Source organism: Typopeltis vanoorti, chromosome 16 (genome assembly GCF_054136105.1).
Source record: "Typopeltis vanoorti isolate ZY-2024b chromosome 16, IOZ_Tvanoo_1.0, whole genome shotgun sequence".
NCBI lineage: Eukaryota > Metazoa > Arthropoda > Arachnida > Uropygi > Thelyphonidae > Typopeltis > Typopeltis vanoorti.
In genome coordinates this window covers 47,840,665-47,867,991 of record NC_143564.1, presented here as the reverse complement: position 1 = coordinate 47,867,991, position 27,327 = coordinate 47,840,665, and the positions used below count along the sequence as shown (strand labels likewise).

Sequence of the window (27,327 nt, the reverse complement as noted above, 5' to 3'; positions counted from 1 at the left end):
AATTAAAAATAATCCCCTTAACGTACCAATTAAAAATCAGAAAGCGGTCATTTTTCTGCCAATTTTTGGGCAACGGTGATTTGCTGGATCAAATTCATCATTATTTGAAAAATGAATTTGTGCAAACGAAATAGCCAATACACACCGTTAGCAACTTTTCTCGGCTGAAAGGAAATAGGCACAAGATTGTCTAGTGTTTATATTCGGTTGTATTTATATGTCAAACCAAAATTCAAAGTCAATTTTGGTGCAATAAACAAAAGACGTCTTTGTATGTTAAGGGGTTAAAATTACCTTACAGCAAATAATATCCTCTACCCACAGCCACAAGCCAAATAAAGTAGTTTTATTGTAGCACTAAATACAGTACAGTGACATAACCTATTTCAAAATAAATGATTATAAGAATTTTTGGTTTAGAGGTGCTTAAAGGTCAAAGCTATATAACTGAGAGGAGACTTCCACATAGCCTTCAAAGGAATGAGGAGAGCAGACCAGGGCTTCTGACCTAATGTCCAAACTTCACCTTCTCGTGGTGCACTCTGTTAGGTATCTACCTGGATACCGAACGGGTGAGAATGAGCTGGCAATTTGGGATTTAGCTGACCAAATTGTAATCTTAGTGGCTTAAACAAAAATTTCAAATGATGGCACAACATGACAAAATTTCATGCCAGCTGGGGCATCGCCCAGTTAAACAAGGTCCCCTTTGTTTTTGCCAGGGAAACAGCGAAAAGTCAGCTACTGGAACAAATCCTAAAATCCACCCCAACTCAACATCACCAGAGTTCAAGATTGCTACTATCAACATAAGCCTGAATGGCAAAGAAATGGAGCTAGCTGAGGAATTGCATAAGTATCAGATCGACATAATAGGGGTGACTGAAACGAAAAAGGCAAAAACTGGTTAGATCCTTCTGAGCAATAAATACAAAATGTTATATTCAGGAAATGACAATCAAGGAAAAGAATCAGAAGCGATAGTATTCAACACTAAATATGAGGCTAATCTTTTTTGAATGGTAGGCAGTCTCAAGTTGAGGGCAAATATGAAAATATGGAACTGGACAATGAGATTTATTTGTTCCTTAGAAGGTTCTAAGGTAGAAGTGGAGGAATATTTTGAGGCTTTAGAGAAAGCAACTGACACAATGAAAAAGGAAAAGTTGGTCCTTGTTGGGGATCTAAATAGCAGAGTAGGAAATGATCGTCAGACATACAAAAATATTTTGGGAAAATTTAGAGAAAAGAGCAAAGCTAATAATAATGGCAAATACCTGTTGGATTTCTGCTCAGGACATGGACTGGTTATTACTAACATCATGTTCCAACATAAAAATGCAGAAATTCACATGGAGAGAAGAGACAAGGAATAAGAAAGTCTCATTGACTATGTTATTGCTGATAGTGATGTTTTCCCACTGGTGCAGGATGCCACAGTGTAAGGATTTGAAATTGGAAGCGATCACCATTTAGTCTTGAGCAGGATAAAATCGAATTTCACATTGAAAAGAAGAACATATAAGAAAGTTTTAAAGCAAATAAAAGTTAAGCACTCTCAGATGTGAACTGTAGACTAAAATACACAAAGATTATTGAAGAGTTTGAGAACAGGAACCAAACCTTGGAGATTCAGTGGCAAGTCCTGAAGAAAATACTGATTGATTCAGCCAGAGAGGCTTGCAGTGGGGTTGTCTGCAAGGATAGAAAAATCAGAACTATATGGTGGACACAGGAAGTTAGGGAGGCAGTGAATGAAAAGAAGAAAGCATATAAAAAGCTCCTGGCAAATAAGTCAGCTTGTGCTCTTAGAGAATACATAGTCAAATGTAAGAAAGCTAAACACTGTGTAAAACTAGCTAAACAAAAGTAATGGGAGGACTTTGGCAAGAATAGAAAATAAATATCAAGAAGATATTCTGGAGGTTGTTGAAGCAGCTCAGAAATGGAGGAAACAGTGCTGTAAAATAAAAGGAATTAGAGATGATAAAGGTGACATGAAAATAGGAGAAAAAGATATCCTTGAAGTATGGAGTAATTACTTCAAAAAACTGCTAAACGAAACAAGCAGTGATAACAGCACAGTGGTAAAAAACACGTTTCAGACTTTTGATAGCTTCTTCTACTTCAAGCATGGATATGTATTCATATCCATACTTGAAGTAGAAAAAGCCATCAAAACCTGAAATGTGGAAAGGCAACAATAGTAGATGATATTTGATCAGAAATGCTCAAGTATGGAGGTATAAAAGTCTTACAGTGGCTACACTGCATACTTCAGAAGGCTTGGGCAGAGGGATGAATTCCAGATGATTGGAGTAGAGCTCTCATGGTACCCATATATAAAAAGGGAAATAAAACTGAATGTGAGAATTACAGAGGTATTTCATTACTGAGTATTCTTGGTAAGATATATGCAAGTATACTTGAGAAACGGTTGAGAAGGATTGTGGAAGAGAAGCTTGGTAAAGAATAAGCTGGATTCAGGCCAAATAGAGGCTGCCAGGATATTAGGAAAGAACTTTATATTGTGAGCATCCAGGAATTCATTAGCAGACCTAATCTCAAGTGGTATGGTCACCTAAGCAGAATGGGAGAGGAAAGATTAGCAAAACAAGTGTTTTCTGCCATGTAGTCAGGAAAAAGACCCAGAGGAAGACCAAGATATAGATGGATTGATACAGTAAAAAGTGCCTTAGAAGACAGAAATATAAGACATGAACCTGATAATATTGGAGTCTTGACAGATAACAGATTGATTTGAAGGAAAATCGCAAATAGGAAGTTAGTAATGGTGTAAATTTTTCATGTAGTACTATCATATCCTGTATACACCCCTTGAGGGTAGATATCAGGAATTTGATGATGAATTTTGGTGATCTCACATCCTATCCTTTACTCTAAGAAAGGCCTTGAATTTTCCCTGAGTTCATTTTCAAGAAAAGTCATTTAATCTTTCCTCACCTCAATGCCCCACTTTAGATATCAATTGGGATGAAAAAGTAGAAATAAATAGCAAAATTTCATGCAAAATCAGCATGTCTAAGTCTGCTAATATGTGACTGATACAGAAATATCAGTTCGAAAATAAAATTCGAAATAACATTTTGAATTTTTTTTTTCCCTTTTGTAAATAAAATGAAAATATATGATTCTATAAAAAATCACAATGATTGTGATATTGTGTGTTTTTTGATAAATGTTCAATTGTATTTTTGATGATGGTAGAGAAATACAGAAACCACACCACTCAGTTTAATTTTTTTTTTTGTTTTCACTTCTAGATACATCAAATCACCTCAAGTTCATTCAAATGAACTGATAATCAAAAATACAAATGCAAATTTTTCTTCTTAAACAGTTTACATCTTTCTTACCCTTTCTAAAAACAATATTTTTTTCTAATTTAAATTTTTAATTCTTCAAATTGTAGACAACATGTGCTCAGTCTAGTTCATAATACTAGTATATGCAGTTCAACTTTGATAATGCTAGAGTTAAAGAGAAATGGAAAATTACTGATTTTAATGGTTGCCTTTGTTTTGTTATTTTAGTAAATAATGTGGAATGATATAAAACTGAAATATTGCTAAGCATTTAAATATACTTCAGGTACAGAAACAAACCAATTTATATAATGCAAATCTTTCAAAGCATGCTTTTTAAAGTAAGATAATAATACATTTCAGATTTTCTGCACTGTTAAGACAGTTCATGAATACTAATTTTACACACAAACTCCTACCAAAAAAAAAAAAAAAACTATGATACCTATATTTATATTGAAAGTTTTTTGAACTTGGTTTAATCCTTTATCCAAGTGTAAGCAAAGAAAGCTTGTGCATGAAGTATCTTCACGATTGGATTACTTGTATATAGAGGATAATGACTTCACATTGTCTTAGCATTCCATATGAAGTCATTATCTTCTATATGTAAATAGCCCAGTCATAAAGATACTTCATGCACAAACTATCTTTGCTTACACCTGTATAAAGGATTAAACCAAGAACATGATGCCTTATATATTGAAAATATTGGAAGAATGTGGCTGCCAATTGCAGATAGGATGTGACATATGGACAATGGAGTACACACCTGATGCACAATAGGTATGAGATGCACCATGGCATGAATGAGTTAAAAGATACTGAAAATATTCAATATGAATACCGAATATTTGAGTATCAAATATTCACTATGAAGTGAAAAGGTTCTCGTGCAATGGAAATATTCACATTACCTACAACAAACTAAAAAAAAGTGTACAAGGTGTTTTCTAGTTATGTTAAATATAAGTGAGTGTTTTTCGGTATGAACATTACCAAGAGAGGAAAATATATATTTATTAAACTTAGTAATATTTTCCTGATATTCTAACTGGCATCATTAGAGCACAATTATAATTGTGATAGGCAAACAGCAATAAACAGTGTAATTGAGGAAAACACACTTAATAAGTGTGTTTTTCCATAATCAACATAGCACAGCAAGTTAAACTAAACTGGCTGTGCTATGTTGATTATGTGTTTGCTGTTTGGCCTCATGGTCCAGACACAATAGATACATTTTTGCGTGCATCTTACTATTACTACTCAAAATCCACTCATACTGGTAGGTATTTACAAAAGCAATCACACTGCCATCCTTCCTAACAGTATGGCATATTCAAAACACGTAACAAGCTAAGGCCATTTGTTCAAATGACACAGTCCTTGAAACTGAGCTCAGGACCTTCACAACACCTTTTCAGCCAATGGCCGCTGGCCATATAAAACAGATAAAATATTGCATGCACCCTATTTTTCCAACACCCAACACAGCATCAAAGCAAAATCATTTCCATCCTATATGTTATGGGTATATAAGAAAAAATAGCCAAAGTTCTCTGCAAATATGATCTCCATGCCACTTTCAAACATTTCATTTAGCTAGCTATTTTCATATGTTCTCCTAAAGATCAACTGCATTGTCATGAAGTGTATAAAATTCCTTCTGTTTGCAGTTTGGCCTACTTTGGAAAGACTGGAAGATAAGTTAACATCTGCAATCATCTGTAAGGCAAGTCGTGATTGGCAGACCATGCTCTGGATACTCCTTCAAATAGGATCAGACAGAGGAAAACATCTTTATTACATAGAAGTTCTTAAAGGTCTGAGAGACTATTTTCAGAATCAGTATCAATTACAAAGCACTCTCCTAACCACAGTGAGTATGGTTGTATTAAGTGACCAAAGATCTTGGAGACTATCAATTTAAGACCTGATAACCTGACTTCTCTAAATGAACTTTGTGGTTATCTGACCCATAGTGGGTACCATGTAAGGATATTAGTTCTGTTGTCAGTTACAATTTAAATTATTCTCCTCAATCACGTAGTTTGGAACTGTGTGCCTATCCCAGTAATAATTGAGCTCTGATGATGCTGAATCATCAGAGCTCAATCTCAAAAATATTAGTGAGTTTAATAAATATTCTGTTTTCTCTCTCATGGTGTTATTCATACCATAAAACATTATTATGAATCCTCAACGACACCTAAGCCTTTCTATATGTATAACTAGAAAAGGTTGTACAAAAAGATATACATGTATTTTACATAAATCTCTGAATGCATATAACTTTGCTGGTTGTTATGAGCTAGAAATTCAATGGATGATATCATAAAAAAAAATACTTAATATGCAAATTATTTGTAGAATAAAATTTTCTGTATTTCTTATATTTTATATAAGACATGCTTTCTTCCTCAAAGAGAAGAAAATATATGGCAATAATAAACTAACTGAATATCTAGATCAACAAGACTAAATTATTCACAAAAAAATATATATATATTTGTATATAAATACAACTTATTATCCGGAAGCAACAAATACATACATAACTATTCTTATCACAGATTGAAATGGTACAAAATAATTACATCTTTCAAAACACTTGATAGAAAGCAAACAAATTTATTGATTAAAAAAAAAAAAAATCATTTCTTGAAATTTCTTATTTAATTTTAAGAACAATATTATTAAATTAGAAAAAATTCAACAGATTACTACTTATAATCTTTTACACAATGTCAAAAGTTTCCATGTTTCAGTCTAGATTATCTAAACCTTAATCTAAGTACTAATGTACAATGCATTCATAATCTTTAATGGATAGGACTTACATTAAAAAATATATATAGATACATATATATATATATCACCAAGTAAAAATAATAATAAAATAAAAACAAAAGACTAATATTATTCTTCAACTGTTTTAAGACCAGCTTACAACAGCAATATTTGTAAATTGAGCTGCCTGTTCTTTAAAACTGACATAAAATAAAATGGAATGTTATTGTACTATAACTCCAATGTACTGCACAATCAATACATTAACATTTCATACCCAATCAAAAATATTCATTTTGATATGTAAAAATTTATGCTTTTCAATGTACTTTATTTAAAAGAGCTTTGAATGATATATCTCATATATCTATTATTGACTAATGATATCAATTGAGATATAAAGAGTAGCTTTTTTTTTTAATCATTCTACATATTGACAATTAGCAACTTTACATCATTATTAACAAGTCATTTAAACAGACAAAATATGATATTCAAATATATTACTTAAAAAAGGACCAGTGTGCTTTTTTTTCATATAGCTACTTGATGGGGAACAGTATGGGGGAGAAAGCAAACAGATTTATTGATAAAAAAAAAAAACATTTCTTGAAATTTTATTTAAATTTGAGAATAATAATATTCAATTAGAAAAAACATTTCCAAATTTCTAATTGTTATCATTATTAACAAGTCATTTAAACAGACACATATGATATTCAAATATATTACTTAAAAAGGGACCAGTGCTTTTTTTCATATAGCTACTTGGCAGAATGGGGAACAGTATGAAAAAAAAAAAAGGGGGGGGGGGAGATGGAAATCTTCATCAAGTCAACCAACTGCTGTTGGAGTTTCCTGGAAATTAAAATGCTGGGGGGGTGAGTGAAGAAAGAAGAAACGTCCCACAACAGCTAAAATGAATCCTTCTCCCAAAAGTAAGGCACTTCTAATATCTAAAATAAACAAGAAAACAAGCATTTTTAAAAACAAAAAAATAAATTGATGCTATTGCTAAAGTTATAAAAAAGTTAGTTTTTTTTAACAAGCACTACAATAGTTTTCAAATTTTTCTTTTTCTTCCTTTTACTCAGAGTCTCCAAGTGCTTCCCACCCCCATCATCATAAAATGGTCAGATTTCAGTGATTCTTGCAAACTAGGAGCTAACAGTATAATAAATTTAGTTTAATCCTTTATCCAAGTGTGAGCAAACAAAGTTTGCGCCTGAAAGTATCTTCAGGACTGGGTTAAGGTGGTACACACCAGGGCAACTCGTTGCAAAGGTGGAGCAAGCTACCAACACTCCTATCCTAGTATCTCCTATAATGCAAAACACATCTCCTTGCGGATATGTCTATTGTTATGCATTAAGGGAAGGGCCACTACCCAGACCGGTTTCGACCTTTATTGAGGTCTCTTCAGTGGGAGCCAGGCCCAAGTCGAGATATCAGGCAGAAGCATTTGCAGGTCATCTCCACCTATAGGAATTGCCAATTGGTGTGCCATCCTTTTTTAATAAATTACTCTGGATTTAGAGAAAGATGTTGAAAGTTTATTTTCCACTTGGTTAGAGTATAATAAATTTAGTTTAATCCTTTATCCAAGTGTGAGCAAACAAAGTTTGCGCCTGAAAGTATCTTCAGGACTGGGTTAAGGTGGTACACACCAGGGCAACTCGTTGCAAAGGTGGAGCAAGCTACCAACACTCCTATCCTAGTATCTCCTATAATGCAAAACACATCTCCTTGCAGATATGTCTATTGTTATGCATTAAGGGAAGGGCCACTACCCAGACCGGTTTCGACCTTTATTGAGGTCTCTTCAGTGGGAGCCAGGCCCAAGTCGAGATATCAGGCAGAAGCATTTGCAGGTCATCTCCACCTATAGGAATTGCCAATTGGTGTGCCATCCTTTTTTAATAAATTACGCTAAATCCAGAGTAATTTATTAAAAAAGGATGGCACACCAATTGGCAATTCCTATAGGTGGAGATGACCTGCAAATGCTTCTGCCTGATATCTCGACTTGGGCCTGGCTCCCACTGAAGAGACCTCAATAAAGGTCGAAACCGGTCTGGGTAGTGGCCCTTCCCTTAATGCATAACAATAGACATATCCGCAAGGAGATGTGTTTTGCATTATAGGAGATACTAGGATAGGAGTGTTGGTAGCTTGCTCCACCTTTGCAACGAGTTGCCCTGGTGTGTACCACCTTAACCCAGTCCTGAAGATACTTTCAGGCGCAAACTTTGTTTGCTCACACTTGGATAAAGGATTAAACTAAATTTATTATACTCTAACCAAGTGGAAAATAAACTTTCAACATCTTTCTCTAAATCCAGAGTAATTTATTAAAAAAGGATGGCACACCAATTGGCAATTCCTATAGGTGGAGATGACCTGCAAATGCTTCTGCCTGATATCTCGACTTGGGCCTGGCTCCCACTGAAGAGACCTCAATAAAGGTCGAAACCGGTCTGGGTAGTGGCCCTTCCCTTAATGCATAACAATAGACATATCCGCAAGGAGATGTGTTTTGCATTATAGGAGATACTAGGATAGGAGTGTTGGTAGCTTGCTCCACCTTTGCAACGAGTTGCCCTGGTGTGTACCACCTTAACCCAGTCCTGAAGATACTTTCAGGCGCAAACTTTGTTTGCTCACACTTGGATAAAGGATTAAACTAAATTTATTATACTCTAACCAAGTGGAAAATAAACTTTCAACATAGGAGCTAACAGGACAGAAACTAGCTATTAACTTATCACTGCAATCAATTCCTCAATGCACTATGATAATTCTCTTCTAGTAAAACATATTGACTATATTCTACTCCATGTTATGATCAGTTGAAGAGATATTTGAGGTGTTAGGGTTGACTTATCATTCCTGTTATGAGCAAGATGTTATTTTTCTAATTTCAAATTTTCTCTTAGTCTGACTGAGGAAAACAAAAAGTTTTATAAACTCTTGTGTACTTCTGAAAAAGAATGTTATCTTCTGGAGATCTCAAAACTTTGCAAATGAGTAAATGGTCTATCAGTGTATGACAGGAATAGTCTTTGTATTGGAATCAATTTTGGGTGTAGAGGTTTATCTAGTTATAGAAGTTTGTGAACCACTTCTTAGCATAACCACTGATGACAAATTGGTAGAAAAATAAGTCTTGTTCTTCCATTCATAAACTCCTAGGATGTTTAACACTCTCTTCTTAAGGATAATGATAATGCCAGAGTTTGAGTAAGGCAATGCATTGCCTTACTCAAACATGACATGCAAGTAGCATCCTGTGTGAGTAAGTTTATGATAGAACCCTGAAGTGATTTGCCTTTTGTTGTTGTTGTTTAGAATTTATATAAGTATATAGAGGTCAATAACTTGTGACTATGAAGTCACTGGCCTCTATATAGAAGTGGCCTAGTCATGAAGATAATTAACATGCAAACTTTGTTGACTTCTATTTGGATAAATGATTAAACTAGAATATAATTTATTATCATTTTTAATTTAATTTACAACCAAATGGGAAAAAACTTTCAACTAGCTCTAATCCAGAGTATTTCAATAAAGTGTTACACCTTTTCACCATTTATGTATGGGAAATACACTGCATAACTTCAGCATTATTTCAAACTTGGTATCTCTTCTGGGTATGGCTCCCACTGATGACATTTAATAATGTTTGTCTTTGGGTTTGCTTGCTTCCTGGGCAGTAGAGTGGTTCTGCTCAGTAGTGGCACTGATGAGATTTTGAAGAGTTTAGGAGTGATCCTTTTGGGTCACTCATCAAGATTTAGAATGATCTTGTAGATCACTGAGTTGTAGAAGGGAGGTACACCCTCTTTAATAAAGGTCAAATTGGTTGTTGTAATGGTCCTTCCCATAATGCATAGCATTAAACACACCCAAAATGATGTGTGCTTTCATTATGGAATACTAAGGCAATTAATGTGAAATCACTGGCCTCCATATACAAGTAGCTTAATTGTGAAGATACTTCACATGCAAACTTTGTTTGCTTACACTTGAATAAAGAATTAAACAAGAATATAACTTCTTGGCATCTTTAATTTAATTTATAACCAAGTGAAAAAATGTAAGCAAAGTTTGCCATGAAATATCTTCATGACTGAGCTACTTGTATTGGTCGCAGTTAGTAGTTGGAAGGAGTTCAATTGTTCGATGCTGTTGGCACACTCTCCCTCGATGAGTGTCTTTGGACTTCCTGGAAGTGTCACATAATAATAATATATAGAGGCTAAGTAGACACGTCATGAGGATACTTCACACAGAAGTGTTTGCTTACACTTGGAAAAGGATTAAACAAAAATATAATTTCTTGGCATTTGTAATTTAATTTATAATCAAGTGAAAAACTTTTTAATTTTTTGGGGGAGGAATAAAATTATAATAGTCTTTCCCACCATTTACCTACACACTGGTATAAAAACCTGTGATAAGGTCACTGCAAACATGACATTAAGGAGGTGAACAAAATAATACATTTTAATGTTACTTGCTTACTAGTATCATAAATGGTTTGTTATTATTATGGATGGAAAAAAAAAAAAAGGATATAACATTTACAGGGTGTTCGGGATAAATTTGACAGTTTCGTAAGGAAAAAGAAAATCTTCTTTGTATCTATTAAATTTAATGAATTGACAAAAAAACATTACAGGCAGAGTTAATTACAATACTATCAACAAGATTTACTCAAAATAACCACCATTAGCATCGATCACAGCTTCAATTCTGCTTCGGAACCTCGAACAAGCTGATGCTACAGTCTCCCTGGGAAGGGCCGCAAAAACTGTTTTAATTTTATCCATTAACTGGGCTTTTGTATTACTGGAAGTGCGATTGGTGTCTTTTTCAACTGCGCCCCATACAAAATAATCCATGGGGTTAAGGTCTGGGGAGTTTGGAGGCCAAACATTTGGACTGGTGAAGTTGTAGAAATTTTCAGCAACCATTTTTGACTTTTCCCAGAGGTGTGGCAAGGGGCCGAATCCTGCTGCCATACATACGGCCTACCATTGGCTACCCTTGTTATCCAGGGCTTGACTACAGTTAGCAACTCCACGAACAAAGCCCGAATTCCAATGCCAGGGTTCTTCAACACCTGTTCCTGCAGATTTGCGAGGAATTCTGCTGTACGAACGCAATCAGATCGTCTGCTAGGGATCTTTCTTCTTGCTACATCCTCATAGTCACCATTGCAAGTCTCTAGTTCATGCCTGATTGTTTTTACTGTATTCAGGGAGCATTGGGCAGCAGTCGTAATATCCTTATTTTGATGGCGGGCACGAATCATCATGATACAAGTTATTCTCTTCCATGATTCAGGTGGGTTCCAGCTATCCATCCTTTCTGACATCTTGTATATGAATGAAGAAGGGTCCAAACTTTTAAATGAAGAGAAGTGTGTGTTAATACATGTAACTTACGGAAAAATATAATTAATTATAAATATGTCAAATTTATCCCGAACACCCTGTATATCAAAGGGAATGAAATATGACATACAGGCAAATTGGCTATGAGAACACACAGAATTCGCAGACAAAAAATAAGGTTGTTAGCAGTGGTGGGTGTTATTGTGTGCTGATGGTAATAGTGTAGTTGGATTTTTTTAAGTAGACAGTGAATTGTACAGTAGAGTAGTGCGCCCTCCTATAATGAGTCCTTGGAGGTGTCACATAATAATAATATCTGAAGTCATACAAACAATTTCTTACTTGTTTCTATATGAGCAACAGAAACAAGCAAAAAATTGATTACAGACAATCATAAAATGGTGCATTTTGTAACAGCATTCTTTTAGTCATGCCATTTATTTCCAATGGTAGACTTACCAAAGGCAATTCATGTTTTTAAAACCTGACAGGTTTTAGCCTACCAGGAGCCAAAGGAACCAAGATTTATTATCAGCATAAATACCAGACATACTTCTGCTTTATTATTTAAATAGCAAAAGAAATTTTAACTTAAGAGCCAAAGCAAAATAAGTGAGAGAAGACCTCCACATTGCGTTTAAGGAATGCAGGGAACTGACTGGGGCTTTTGATCTCATGTCCAATCCTCATCTTCACATAGTGAGGCTAGGCATCCACTGGGCACTGAATGAACAAGAGCGGGTTGGAAATTTGAGCCTTAGCCAACCAAATATTACTCTCTATGATGGTACAATGATGAGATTTTATGTCAACATGATAAGCAAGGTCCCTGCTGTTTTTTTGTTTTTTTTTGTCAGGGAACTAGAGTGAACAATGAAGTCAGCTACTGAGACAAACAGTAGCTGACAGCAACTCAACATCTAGAAGAAGAATAAACCCAACACCACAAGAACTGAAAATACGAACCATCAACATAAGGAATATTAACAGAAAGGAAATTGAGATTGCAGAAGAAATGGAAAAATATACCACAAGGGCATAATTGGCATCATTGAGACAAAAAAGAAAAACGTGAGACATTACTAAATAATAAGTATAGGATGTTATATTTGGACAATAATGATGGACAATAATGAGAGGAAGGAGTAGCAATAGCATTCAATGCATGAAGAAAAACTTCACTGGAAAGCAGTTTCAAGCAAAGTTTATGTGAGCAAATTTCAAAATGGGGAAATGGACAATGAAACTCATTTGTGCCTATGGGCCCACAGAAGGTTCTCTAAGGAAGAAGTGGAGGAATTATTTGAGTCATTAGAGCAGGCAGCTAATATAAAAAAAACGGAAAAGGATGTGCTGTTGCAGATCTAAATAGCAGAGCAGAAAATGAATCCAACCAGGCATATGGAACATTTTGGAAAAATTTGGAGAAAAGGACAAAACTAATAATAATGGTAAACAGCTGCTGGATTTCTGTTCAGGATAATATAGTCATTACTAACACCATGCTTCCACATGAAGATGTCATGTCCACAAGTTCACATCAAGAGAAGATGCAAAAAATAAGAAAATTGCCATCGATTATGGCATTGTAGATAGTAATATCTTTATGCTGATTCAGGATACAAGAGTGTACAGAAAGTTTTAAAAAGAAGTAAAGTTGAGCATTTTTTACATGTAAACTGTAGTCTCAACTATGCAAACATTGTGGAAGAAAAAAATGAAATGTTCTGAAAACAAGACCCATACCTTGGAGTTTTAGTTGCAAACTCTGATTGATTCAGCTAGGAAGGTTTCTGGTGAAGTTGTCTGTAAGGATAGAAAACTAAGAACACTATGATGGACAGAAGATATTTTTAAAGAAGAAGCAGTCCTGCAAAAGAAGAAAGCATACCTAAAGTTCCTAACAAATAAGCTGGCAAATACCCTAAAAGAATATTTTTCATTAGGTGGTATTGAGTGAAGAGCGAATTTAGAACTCCTAAAACATAAGTAACGTTTTTGTATTTTAGTTGATAGTAGGTTAACTTATTGTAGTTTTTGTTTTAAAGGTGTGATTGATTGAGCTATCAATTTTGTAAGTAAACGTTGCATTTTTTTTTTTTGAACATGATATTGTCAGTATGTCACCAATGCATTGCAGAACAGTGGCAGCAAAGAACACACTGTTGGGTGATTTGAATTTGCAGGATTTTGTGCAGTGCAGTGTGTGTATTAAATGTTTCAAAAGTGAGTGCCTATTAGGTGACGAGAATGCAGCAAATATAGTAGAGTGGACAGTACTGGTGATAGGATGAAAAATGTTATTATGTTGAATGTATGGCCATGAAAATAGAGGAGCAAGAAATGTACATTAATGAAGAAATAGCACACCTGAATATTATCCTTCACAGGACAAGGAGCGAAATTGAAAAATTGCAGGAGTGGCAGGGCCAAGAAGAGAAGAAGCAGGCAGCCCAAAGTAATTAATACTGAGTGGGAAAAAAAAAGAACGAAAAGTTACGGAGAATATTATTTTTGGAGACTCTGTGATCAAGGAAGTACTTAATGAAAGTGTGACAAAATCGTGTTTCCCTGGTGCAAAAATGCACAATACTAGTCACAGCATCTGGATGCAAAAAAGGTAAGTCATAGGAAATGATTGTCTTGGTTGGCACAAATCATTTGAGAGGCGAGAAGTATTCCATGAGAAAGGTCATAAAGGAGTTGTTAGAAGAGGCAAAACTGAAGAGCAAGTGAAGATTGTAAGTTTCCTATCATGCTATAATAGATGCAAACTGAGGAGGGCATTGCTAGCTAATGAGTTTATACATAGGTTGTGCAAAAAGAATGATGTAGGATTTGTGGATCTGTGGTATGTATCTGACGGAAAGAAGTATTTGTACAAAACTGATGCAATGCATCTAAATGTCTTTCATGTTAGATGTCTTGAGAGAGTTTTGTTCAACTGAGCATGCTTAAGTGCAAATTCAGGAAAACTTAAGCAATTAGAGTGGAAGCTGGTGAGTTTGAGTGAAGGCACCCATGATGTGAGTGAGTGTGAGAATGACCAAGTGAGGAATCTAGTCTCTCAAACAAAAATATTGAATAGGGTAGTCAGTTCAGGAAGTAAAGGTGAGCTTAAAGGGATGCTGCAGTTTCTATATACTAATGCCAGAAGTATCAGGAACAGGAAGGAGGAGTTTGGGCATTGGTTAGGTAAGTGCAACGTTGCCAAAAGTTACATGCATTAGTGAGACTTGGCTAACAGCAGATGTAGTTACAGGGATAGAAGGTGGTGAAGGGTTTAGTATTTTCAGGGAAGACAGAGAAGATAGGATGGTCGGGGGATACTACAGATAAGAGTAGATGAATTGCAGTAAAAAAAAAAAAAAAAGAATAGGAGAGAGGCAGGAGGGTGGCTGTCATTTGAAGCAGTCTGGTGTGAGATTAAGGCAGTAAGACATGCATTGCAAAGTAGTACAAAGAGTACAGGTCAAGTAATTATTATAGGGAACTTCAACTATGGAGATATAGACTGGGAGGAAGAAAATGGAATTTATACAACTACTGAGAGATAATTACTTGAGGAAGCCTGTGATGGAAGGGACTGAGAGTATTGTGAGATAGGATCAGAAGAGCTGTCCATAACCAAGGTGACCATGTTGCCTCCGAATGGTGGAAGTGACTGTTGTCTTGACTTAGTTGTACAACATGAGGAATATTCTGTCAAGAAGGGGGGTATATGTCGAACTACAAGGCAGGTGATTATGACAAACTTAAATCTGTGCTACAGCATAAATCACTGCAGGGTAAGGATGTTATAGTAGTGCATGGGAGATAATCAAGGGTCATCTAGAGGAAGCAGTATTAAGGAAGCTTATTGTATAATTTAGGTATACAATAAGGAGGTTTAATTAGGTAGGGGTTAGATGGATGAGTAATATCGTTAAGCATGAGGTGAAGAAGCAAATGCTGTGGAGGATATATAAAGAGAAACATTACCAGTAAATTCATGAACAGCCAAGAAAGCTAACCAGCATGGCAAGGAAGCCAAAATCAGATTATGAGTCTCACTGAGCAGGCCAAAGGAAATTCCAGAGTTCTTTCGTTATGTGGCAAGTAAGAGGAAAAATCATTATGAAAAATTAACCTTAATGAGTGATGATGGTAATGAGGTGACAGAAGCAGACAAAATAGTTGCATTTCTGAGACCACTTTGCATAGTATATCATCCAAATTAGGTTACTCTATAACATATGTGAAAGGGACGTGGGAACATAGGTGGATGAGACTCCATGAAAATACAGCTGAGGGATTAGATGGGATATCAGCTCAGGTTTTGCGAGAATGTGCAATGGAAAACTGGCAATGCTTATCACTAGGCTCTTTAATTTAAGTCTCAGCTCTGGTAGGGTTCCAAGGAAAGAGGGCAAAATAATTAATTTGCATAAGGGAATTCTAAGACCGTAGCAAATTATAGACCAATCAGTATTTCAGGCAGTGTGGTAAAAGTATTGGAAAAATTGGCGAAAAAGAGAATTCCAGAATGGGTGAATAAAAATATGATACTCTATGAGGGGCAGCATGGGCTTCTGAAGAGTCAGTCATGCCTTACTAATTTAGTACCTTTTTTTTATAACAGAGTAACAGCAAAACTGGATAAAGAAAATGCTACAAAATGATTCTGTTGGATTTTGCAAAGGAATTTGACAGAATACCACACGGAACTTTGTTACGCAAATTAGAACAAATGGGGATGGATATGGCACTAGTTAAGTGGATAAGAGGTTGGCTGCTGGACAGATATCAAAAAGTGGTATATGGAGGGGTAGAATTGCAGCATAAACAGGTGACTAGTGGGGTGCCACAAGGTTTACACCACTGCTGAGTTCATTGCTGTTTAATTTCTATATAAATGATATAGGAAATAACCTGAAAGGAAATATTCATTTGTTTGCTGATGATGTGAAATTAGGTAGAGTAATAGTTAATCAAGATGGAGAGCTTGCAGGATGATTTAAATGGGCTGTCTTTATGAGCAAAAAAATAATCTATTTATCAACAAATAATCACAATTTAACTTTGTAAATGTCCTGCCGAATATCAGTCAATCTTCCGCAATGTTAAACATACACAAAAAGATTTTACTCACAGTTCTTCTCTTGACACATATACTGTCAAATGGCTCTTTCATCTCTTATCTGGTTCCACTGACTTCTTTTCCGTCCTAGGCCTCATGCGGGCTTCTTTTTCTTTAGCAGCGTCACATCTTGGAGGATTTTTGGGGCTTGGAGCATATTACACTGATACTGACTGCTTTTCCATCCTAAGCCTCAACATTCGTGCAGGCTTCCTTTTCTTTGGTGGTGTCGCATCGTGAAGGATTCCCGGGACTTGATGCATCTTATGGGCCGACATCTCCCGACTTCTCTCCAGACATCCAATGGACCTGTCTGCGATGCTGGATCCCGACATTATGAGAGGAGACTGCTCTTTCTGCTTTAAGGCATACTGCCTCTACCTACTACATCTACTGCCTCGGCATACCGGCATACTGCCTCTGCATACCAGCATACTGCCGTTACATTATTGTATACTGCCTCCACATACTGGCATACTGCATACCCTCGAGTTTTTTGTGATCCTCTTATATTTCCTCTTGAGGTCCCTGGATTAAGGGTTGAGAACCCTTTACATTCCCGTGCAAAAGGAGATGTGACCTTCAGAGTTGTTAATTACTTCTGTTTCCCACAGAACATACAAAAACAACCTTATTTACCAAACACTGGCCATCCTTAGATGTTCGCCACCTCTTGTTATACTATCCTTGAGACATGAATTAGGTTAAGCTTGAACAATTGAAGGCATTTTACAAACAAAGCTTCTTTTTCTCATGCCTTAGAACCATTTTCTAAGGCTTGCCCTTGAAATATACAGTTTAACATTCCTACCATTTCAATATATACGTGCATGGTTTTTCAAATCACAAAATTATTATAACTACAGAGTTAATATAAACCTTATATACAAAATTCATAATAACAAAAATCCACAATCAGTGTTAAATTACAATGTCCTTCTATATACAATATTTGTGACCTCTGTAAAATTCGATGCAAAGTTAAGAAAAAAATTCCTACTGCATCAAATTTTACAATGGCACTGTACTCCATGAAATTGATGAAGCTAGAGATTTAGGGGTGGTGGTACACAGATAGTTAAAGTATAGATGGCATATTGCTAAGGTTGTTAACGTAGCCCATAAGATTACTTGGCTATTGACAAACACATTAACGAGTAGAGATAAAAAAGTTATTCCTAAGGCCTTGATACATACACATCTTGATTACTGTGCTCAAGTCTGGTCTCCTGGGGACGAGGAAGTGGTGGTAAAAATTCAGATGTGAACGACCAAGATCGTATGTGGTCTGTGGAATTTTCCCTATGAAGGAACATTCCACACAATAGATTTAGGGTGTGTAGATTGCAGAAGTTGGTTGATAGGAGAAAAAGAGGAAATATGATAGAACATTTAAGTTGCTTATAGGAAATGCAGGGGAAATGTTTCAGCACTTGGCTAGAGGAGCCAGAACATGAGGTCATCCCTTTAAGTTGAATAAACATGTGGTTATTGGGGATGTGAGGACTGGAATTTTTGCTTGGAGAGTTGTGTATGAGTGGAATGGGTTGCCAGAGTCAATTGCGAGTACTTTGTCTGTTAACAGGTTCAAGGAGAGGTATGATAGGTTGTGTGGATAGTTTGGATCTGCAGTGATGAGTCTTCAGACTCATGGACGTGTCCATACAATAATAATAAATAATATAGAAAAAAAAGTGAGTTAAGCTATCTGTTAAAAGTAGCTAAACAAAAGAAATGGGAAGACTTTGGTAAGATATTATTATTATACAGGTATCTGTATGGAGTCAGAATACTCACTGCGGCGATCCATTATTTGCACACTAGCCATCACTTGCATCAGTACCTATCATACTTCTCTGTAAGCTCATTCACCGATTAAGTACCCACAACCACCTCTGGCAATCATTCCACCCGTTCACCACCTTCCAAGGAAAAAAATCTAGTACTTACACCCTTGCTAATAACACTCTTACACAACTTCCACGGGTTATCTCTTGTCCTCTTTGTTCCATCAATATAGCACACAGCTTCTGATCTCTTCCCAAATTGCATCAACTTAATACTTGGCCACATTTAACTGTAGCCATTTACTATTGCCAACACTGCTAGTCTGTTTACGTTTTTGTGCAGGATCTCTGCATCGCCTTCATTTACCATTGTTCTTCACAGTTTAGCATCTTCAGCAAATAACTGAATATTTCCTGTCAAATCATTTCCTATATCAGTAATATGCAAATTAAACAACAGAGGACCAAGTACTAAGCCCTGTGATACACCAGGGCTCAGTTGCCTTCTGCCTTCTCCACTAACTCCTCCATAAACCACTCTTTGATATCTGGCCATCAGCCATCCTTTAATCCAAATCATCAGATTCATATCCATCCCCATTTTCTCAAATTTATACAAGAGAGTTCTATGTGGAATCTTGTCAAATGCTTTTGCAAAGTCTAACAATATCATGAGTAGCCATTTCCCTTATCCAACTCTATTGTCACTAGATTATAAAAAGTAAGTAAATTACTAAAGTCACTACAAGACCTATCCTTCATAAAACCACATTGTCCCTTATAGAGTATTATATTCCTATCCACCCTGTCCTGAACTCTTTCACTAACTTTTCCAATACCTTAACCACCACTCCTGAGATGCTGACTGGCCTATAATTTGCTAATTCTATCTTGGAGCTTCGTTAATGCAATTTTTCCCTCTTTCCACTCAATTGTTTCCTCAGTACTGAGACTTAAATTAAACAGCTTGTCCAGAGGAGCTGATAATTCCCTTGCATATTCTCGTATATGGGCTGATATGCAACCTAATACCTAATAGTTCTTATGCATTTGGCATAATTTTTTCAGTTATGTATTGATTCATAATCAAAGCTTGTTGTTTTAAGTTTATATTTGTATGTTCATCAAACCCAGAAGAAGCCACTAGTTAATGTGGCAAAACTAGTCGGTTACTAGTTGTATCAAATTCTGACCAATAAAACCCAATTTCAGTTATCTTATTTAATTAATTTTGTGGTTGAGAATAACATACTGATCAGGTCAACCTTATCTTTATAAGACCCATGTACTACATGGATGGGAAAAAGGTGGAATGGTGCATGAGACCAGAAAGTTTGTCTGCCATTTCAGCAAGAGGCAAGTTTCCTGAATCCCCTTTCAAATTATGATTTGGATTTATTTATTTTTTTATTTTATTTTATTATAACAGATGAAGTATGCTATAGTAAGGACCAAATGCAAAGCTAGTTCCTAACTTCAGTCATTTGCAATATGCTGAATTCTTATCTTGGACTGCTTGGGAAAATTGATAAGCCAGACCTTGGATAATGAGCAGAGGTATTGTTTGGTGACAGTGGTGGTGATGATGGCATGAAGACCATCAATCATTCCAGCAAATGGCCATTTCAGTTATTCAGATGAAATGGCCATAAACAGCTCAAAAGTAGTTAGACTATGGAAAATTAGTATAAAATTCATGGAGGCCACCCTTTCCATATCATTGTAGTGCCAAAGTGAAATTGTAATTTCAAAGGCACTGTGGCATAGTTAATATTGATAAATAAACAACAAACCATAACAGAAATAGCACATTTACTGATAATATAAGTCAGATATTTCAGATAGAAAGTATCATTATCAGAGATCGTTCATGGCATATACTGCAAGCTACAAGGATGTCAGACTACTTTAACCTAAACAACAGTATTAAAGATATATTTCAAAAAAGATTAATTAGAGCTGAATAGGGTCAGAATCTCTCAAACTTCTACAGCAATGGAATATCATCCAGAATTTGAGGACTATGTTTAAACAGATAACTCTCTTTAAACAAACATTTTTATTTAAAATGGCTGCTATGAATCAGGTATATTTTTTCAATAGGATTTGTGTTCTTTGTTAACTCCATACTATGCAAGATATAACTTATGTGACTTACAAACATAGCAGAGATCTTCATTAAGACTGAAGTTCTCTACTGAATGGCCTATTTGTGCAAAATACAAAAGACGATGCTTGCATCAGGGTTGCCAGAATGTGCTTGTATACACTAAGTGGCAATAAAGGCAAGTAGACTACTTGATGATAGAAAGCTAGTATTGATTAATAGTTCTTCAGGATTCTAGCAACAGGTTCAGAAATATAAGAAACAGGAACTCTACATTTACTGGTGGTGTTTGAAGGGTAGTGTCATCAACTCTGGATGGCCAGCAGTCTCCTGAAATTACAAATATTCTTCAGCCTCCCGATTACAGACTCCCCCCCTTCTGGGAATTGACAGATTACAATAAATTTAACTACTGAAAATTAATTAAGAATTTGCTTTTAATTTCTTTGATAATTTGATTCCAAAATTCTTTCTGGTACTCAAATCAAGCAAACTATGCATGTTATAATCATATGTGCTTGCACATGCCAACCTGCAGCTGAATGCATTTCAGACTGTATTATATACAGTCTGAAAGCTCTGTATTGTATACCACCTATACAAATATTTTTAATTAAGCATTATTAATAACTATAAACAATACCGATACAACACCAAAATGCCTTGTTCTTTTAATTTTTTTAATGATGCATTTAAAAAAAAAGTATAATTGGTAAATTTAAAAATTAATTTGAGCACAAATTAATTTTTAATACAAATTTTAATTCAAATAAGCACAGAAAGCTCATTAAAATAGACAGACGCATTCATGAAAAGGACAATAATGTCGAAACTGACTAATAAATTTTCATTATTGACTAACGTTTTTAATTTTGCTTATGAAGCGTTGTGTGTTTTTTGTGGGCAGGATGGGGGGGGGGGGGAGAATAACCTAAAAAGTTCTTAGGTGCTGCTGCTATTTTCTTGGCTAGATGATAATTAGGACTGTCAATTCCTTGAATTATCAGCTACAGTGATATGTTATATTTGAAAAGTTGTAAATTCTGGGGGAGCATACATATGCAGTATTAACTTTTTTAATTATTTCTGTTGGTCTCAAGGAATGAAAGAAAGACTATTCTTCATCTACATTATTTATAATTAACTCTTATGACTTGAACTTTATCGGAAACTCAAAGTCTCACTTTACTTCAGTTTGTTTCAACATGCACAGCTAGAGCTTTATATCTCATCTTTAGATGCCACAGATATGCTAACCACTCGGCCAAAATAAATATCAAGAAGGTGACAAGATATTCTGGAGGTTGTTGAAGAAGCTCAAAAATTATTACTATTATTATTACATGACACCTCCAGGGAGTCCAAAGACTCTTCGAGAGAGAGAGCACCTGCTTAACAGCTCTGTCTCTACCAACGAACCACAACTACATCAACGCCATCTACTGCCCACCACCACCACTACTATTTTCACAGTCACAAACATCCATGCCCACAGCGGGATTCGAATATGCAGCCATTTGGCTGGAGAGCAAATATGCTAATCACTCGGCCAACCAGGCCGGCAAGATGGAGGAAAGAGTGCTGTAAAAGGAATTAGAGATGATAAAGGTGACATGAAAACAAGAGAAAAAGATATCTTGGAAGTATGGAGTAATTACTTCGAAAAATTGCTAAATAGAAACAAGCAGTGATAGCACAGTGGTAAAAAAACACTCAACAGGCATAGAGTCAGGAATACATATCCATATTTGAAGCAGAAAAAGCCATCAAAGGCATGAAATGTGGAACAGCAGCAGGAGTAGATGATATTCGATCCGAAATGCTGAAGTATGGTGGTATAGCAGTCTTACAGTGGCTGCACTGCATAGTTCAGAAGGCTTGAACAGAGTAATGTATTCCAGAGGATTGGAGTAAAGCTCTCATACTACCCATATATAAAAAGGGAAATAAAATTGAATGTGGGAATTACAAAGATATTTCTCTGAGTGTTCCTGGTACGATTTATGCAAGTATACTTGAGAAACGATCGAGGATTGTGAAAGCGAAGCTTGGTGAAGAACAAGCTGAATTCAAGCCAAATAGAAGCTGTCAGGATCTGATTTTCACTTTACAACAAATAGTTGAGAAATCATGAGAATTTAACAGAGATCTGCATTTAAGTTTTGTAGATCTGGAAAAGGCATATGACAAGGTGTCAAGAGAGAGAGAGAAATTATTCAAAGGCTGCAGTTGTGTGGTGTCAATGGGGCATTATATCAAGCAATACTTAGTCTTTATTTGAGTTGTAAGTCAGCAGTTAGAATTGAAGGAAGATGGCTTAATGTTGAATCTGGTCTGAGACAAGGATGTACATTATCCCCTTATTATCTATATGGATCACATTATGAAGGAAAGTGGTATTAAACATGATATTAAAATTGGAGATGTTAATGTCAGCGCTTTGCTTTATGCAGGTGATATTATACTTCTAAATAAATCCGCTACAAGTCTGCAAGATTCCCTGACTAAACTGAATAACTGTTGTAATAGATATGGTATGAAGGTCAGCAATAACAAGCCAAAGACAATGAAAATAGACAGGATCTGATTTTCACTTTACGACAAATAGTTGAGAAATCATGAGAATTTAACAAAGATCTGCATTTAAGTTTTATAGATCTCCATTCACAATGCAGTTGAAAATATCAACTGCATTGTGAATGGAGAACCTATAGAACAAGTAAAATATTTTGACTGCTTAGGCATGATTTTTAATGAAGATGGTAAATTAAATATGGAAATAGGCAACAGAATCAATAAAGCTGGAATGGTAGGAAGTGAACTAAATAAATTTATATGAAAGAGAGAAATTAGTCAAAACACTAATTAACTGTATACAAGACAGTGTTCAAACTAATTTGAACTTATGGATCTGAGACCTGGGTCAGAAGTAAAACACTTGACCAAAGACTAGAGACCGCAGATACGAGAGTCCTAAGAAAGATTAGGGGCATGATCAGATGGCATCAACGGCAATATCATATTAAAAATTAGGATATTAGGAAAGAACTTGATGTTGTTAGCATCCAGGAATGTGTTAGTAGAGCAAATCTCAGGTTATGGTCACTTAAACAGAATGGGAGAGGACAGATTAGCAAAAGAAGTGCTCTCTGCCAGGTTGGCAAGAAAAAGATCCAGGGGAAGACCAAGATATTGGGGGATTGATTACAGTAAAAAGCACCTTAGAAGATAGAAATATAAGATCTTATAATGTTGGAGTCTTGACAGGTAACAGATTGATTTGGAGGAAAATTGTAGACGGGAAGTTAGTAATGATGTAAGTTTTTATGTAGTACTATCATATCCTGTATGTCCCTTGAGGGTATACATGTCAGGAATTTGATGATGATGACCTTAAAAGAAGCCTATGATCTCCAAGTAAAGTGACAGAAGGCAACACTTTGATGTCCACGACTACCCTGCTCCATTCTTAACAAGGATGAAATAATCTATTACAGAATTTTTGCTTACAATCCCATCCCAACCATATATTATGTGACTGTCTTTTTACAGACCAGATGTTTCTAATTTTCAGGAATTTCTAATGCAAAATTCTAACCACCTTTGTCCTTCCTCATTTCATTGACCAAAAGCAAATGGGGGCCAAAATTTTTTCTGCTCTGTTCTTACTTCTCCAACAAATTATCATAGGAGATCATAATGCACAACATTATGATCTCATATGATTACACTCTTATTTGAATAATACCCTCCGAATTTTCCTCAAAAAATGTATTTCCTTCCACATATAAATCTAATTGTAGTGCATATATCTGGATAAAGTGAGATTCATTTGCTATTGCATTCAAATACAAGCCTCATTCACACTTTATAAGTCTGTCATTTTCTGCTTTACTGATGATCAAAACACGTTTTTGACTGGTAATTTGCTCCTTTCCAAAAATATAGTCTCTGCTTAAATTCTTCTTTCCATGTTTTTTTTTTTCCATTTTGCCTTGCTCAAACTCAAAACAACTCATTTCCTCTCCATAACCAATTGCTCCATCTAGTACATCCTCCTCGTTACTTGTGAGTGTCAATATGTTCGATGTGCTATTCTCAGTTTCCTTTCAGTCCAAGTTGTTTACTATTTGTGCTCATCCAGCTTTGATTCTCTTGTTTTCTTATTTAGCTTAATTGTATTTATGAAAATTTTGCAGAAAATTTTTGCTGGAACTGGGAGACTAATTCTGTGACATTTAGAGAGATCTTTCTTTAGAATTATGGTTATCACTGCTTCTTTACATTGATTGGGTATATTTTCAGTCTCTAGCATGTTATTAAAATTCACTTGCAATTTATTATGAGCCAGGTCTTTAGTTGTTTTAAACATTTATATTGCTATATTATTAGTTGCATGCCTTTCCAGATTTCATCTTCTCTATTATATTCATGATTTCATTTTTAGATATTTGTTCTAATTAATATTTAAATCCATATTTATTGGAGGTTCATCCATTACTGAATTTCTGATTATGTTAGTTATATTCTTTTCTGTATTTAATATATCAAAGTGCTCTCTCCATCTTTCACATCTTATCAGTTAGCAATATACAAATTTTATCGCTTATAGCATTTACTTGCTTCTTTTCTTCAGAGCACATTTCTGCACTGCTTATGTTATGCTTTCCACATCATTCCTTTCATCTTCTCTTGCTGATGTTATAACCAACTTGTCCATAACTGCTCAAAGGGATTTCTTTCATTCTCTGAGACTTAGCAGTTTTGAAAAACATGACTAATTTTTCATGGTTTTAACAACACCACACACACATTTTTTTCGCAAAGATGTTTTATCAACGCTTATATTTCGCTGATTTTCAACTCAGCATCATCAGATCACAACACACTTGTTTGTACACATGACGGTCAGTGAGTGAAACAATATAATTGCAAAAGACAAAAGATCTAAAGTCCTTAGTAATAATATTTTTGATTTACAGATCAAGTGTTGATCAATTTTATTAACTTAACCAACTAGTTTCGCCAAACTTTAACTGTTGGCATCTTCAGGGCACTTACATATAGGTTGAAACAATCTCACAATTATGTGCAACTATAAAACTGACAAGAATAATAAAAAAAAAAAAACTGACTAGAATAATTACAAATAAAATAGAATTGAACGTGCGTGAAACACGTATTGTGTGTACAAGATTAGCTAGCTGTTGCTGAGGAACTTTCTGTAGTTTGTATTAAAGTTCATTTCTTTTGTTTTTAAAGATTTGATTAGGGTTTTCCATATCTCTGGAAGTATTAGGCCTTGATTTCTGTTAAGGTTGACAGTAGAACGGGCGACTGTTAACCTTAACAGATATCAAGGCCTAATATTATATTAATACTAATTAATACTAATACAAAAATATTATTACTAATTCTCAGGATCAAGAAAATAAACCTTCATTAAGATTTAAAGTCCTATTTTTGGTACCCTGTAACGGGAAAAAAAAAAATCAGCTATGCAGGAGTTTTTCTTAGGATAACCGTCTCCCAAATTTTTGGCAAATTAATGCAACCATATTTGCTAAGGTTGGGAGAAATCAGCAAAATATAAGCGTTAATAAAACATCTTTGTGAAAAAAATGTGTGGTGTTGTTAATACCGTGAAAAATAAGTCATGAATAACCATCAACACCTAAGCTTATCTGTTAGTTTTGAAAAACATTTCAGTTTAACACTCTTTTTTTTTATTAGTTTCCAGGTGTCCTCTGAGAACTTTTTTTTTTTTTTGGTTTATATTTTTCTTTCTTTCTTAGTATCCAAACAGTTTCGCATCGCTTCATTATATACTATTCTATAAAAAAAAAAAGTGATTCCTACTAACAAAAGGTTGTAAACCTATTCTACCTAAGACCTCTATGGATGGACTAAGAATTTTTCTTTCTATTTTTATTAATCATATATATATATGTGTGTGTGTGTGTGTGTGTGTGTGTGTGTGTGTGTGTGTTAAAGATACCAAGCTATTTTAAACCTGGTTTTACTCCATTTCCCAAGTAAGCAAACAGACAAATGTCAAGTTTGCACCTGCAAGTGTTGCAAGTCTAGCTGACCCTGCACGTACTGCAAGTCCAAGGCAACTCGTGGTAAAAGTAGAATAAGCTCTGATCACTAATCTTAATATTTACCCTTAATGCCAAGCACATCTCCTGGAGGAGATGTATGATGCTTTGTATTAAAGGCAAGGGGCCACTACCCAGACCGGTTTCGATCTTTATTGAGGTCTCATCAGTGGGAGCCAGGCTAGAAACACCAAGATTTTAGTAATACAGAGCTTAAAAGTATTTTACCAGAACAAGTCACGATAAGTAACTTACCATAGTCTTGCACTCCGTGCAGGGTCAGCTAGACTTGCAACACTTGCAGGCGCAAACTTGACTTGTTTGTCTGTTTGCTTACTTGGGAAATGGAGTAAAACCAGGTTTAAAATAGCTTGGTATCTTTAACATTTATTATACCCAAGGTAAAATACTTTCTACATTTATATCTCCTTCTGAGATTTTTATTTAATAAGGTTAAAAACACCTTATGGTAACTTCATTTTACAGTATTCTTTCCTCCGTTTCTAAGCATTTTCATTATTAGCCTCCAGAATATTACGACAGCTTCCAGATATTTATTTTCTATGTTCTTTTCAAAGTCCTCCAATGAATTTTGTTTAGCTAGTTTTACACTGGACTTCACTTTATTACATTTTTTTCTCGGTATTTTCTAAGATCACAAGCTGACTAACTTGCCAAGAACTTTCAATATGCTT

At 35.2% G+C, this 27,327-nt stretch overlaps 1 protein-coding gene across 1 annotated transcript in view; it reads right to left on the bottom strand.

The window, feature by feature from the left end:
- Positions 1-3,233: 3,233 nt before the first annotated feature.
- Positions 3,234-27,327, bottom strand: part of LOC150098002 (organic solute transporter subunit alpha) — a 190,179-nt gene continuing 166,085 nt past the window's right edge. The window contains exon 8 of the mRNA XM_090405982.1: positions 3,234-7,075. Coding sequence (XP_090262108.1) covers positions 6,954-7,075 — 122 coding nt within the window. The 3' untranslated portion in view covers positions 3,234-6,953. The remainder of the gene's footprint in view (positions 7,076-27,327) is intronic.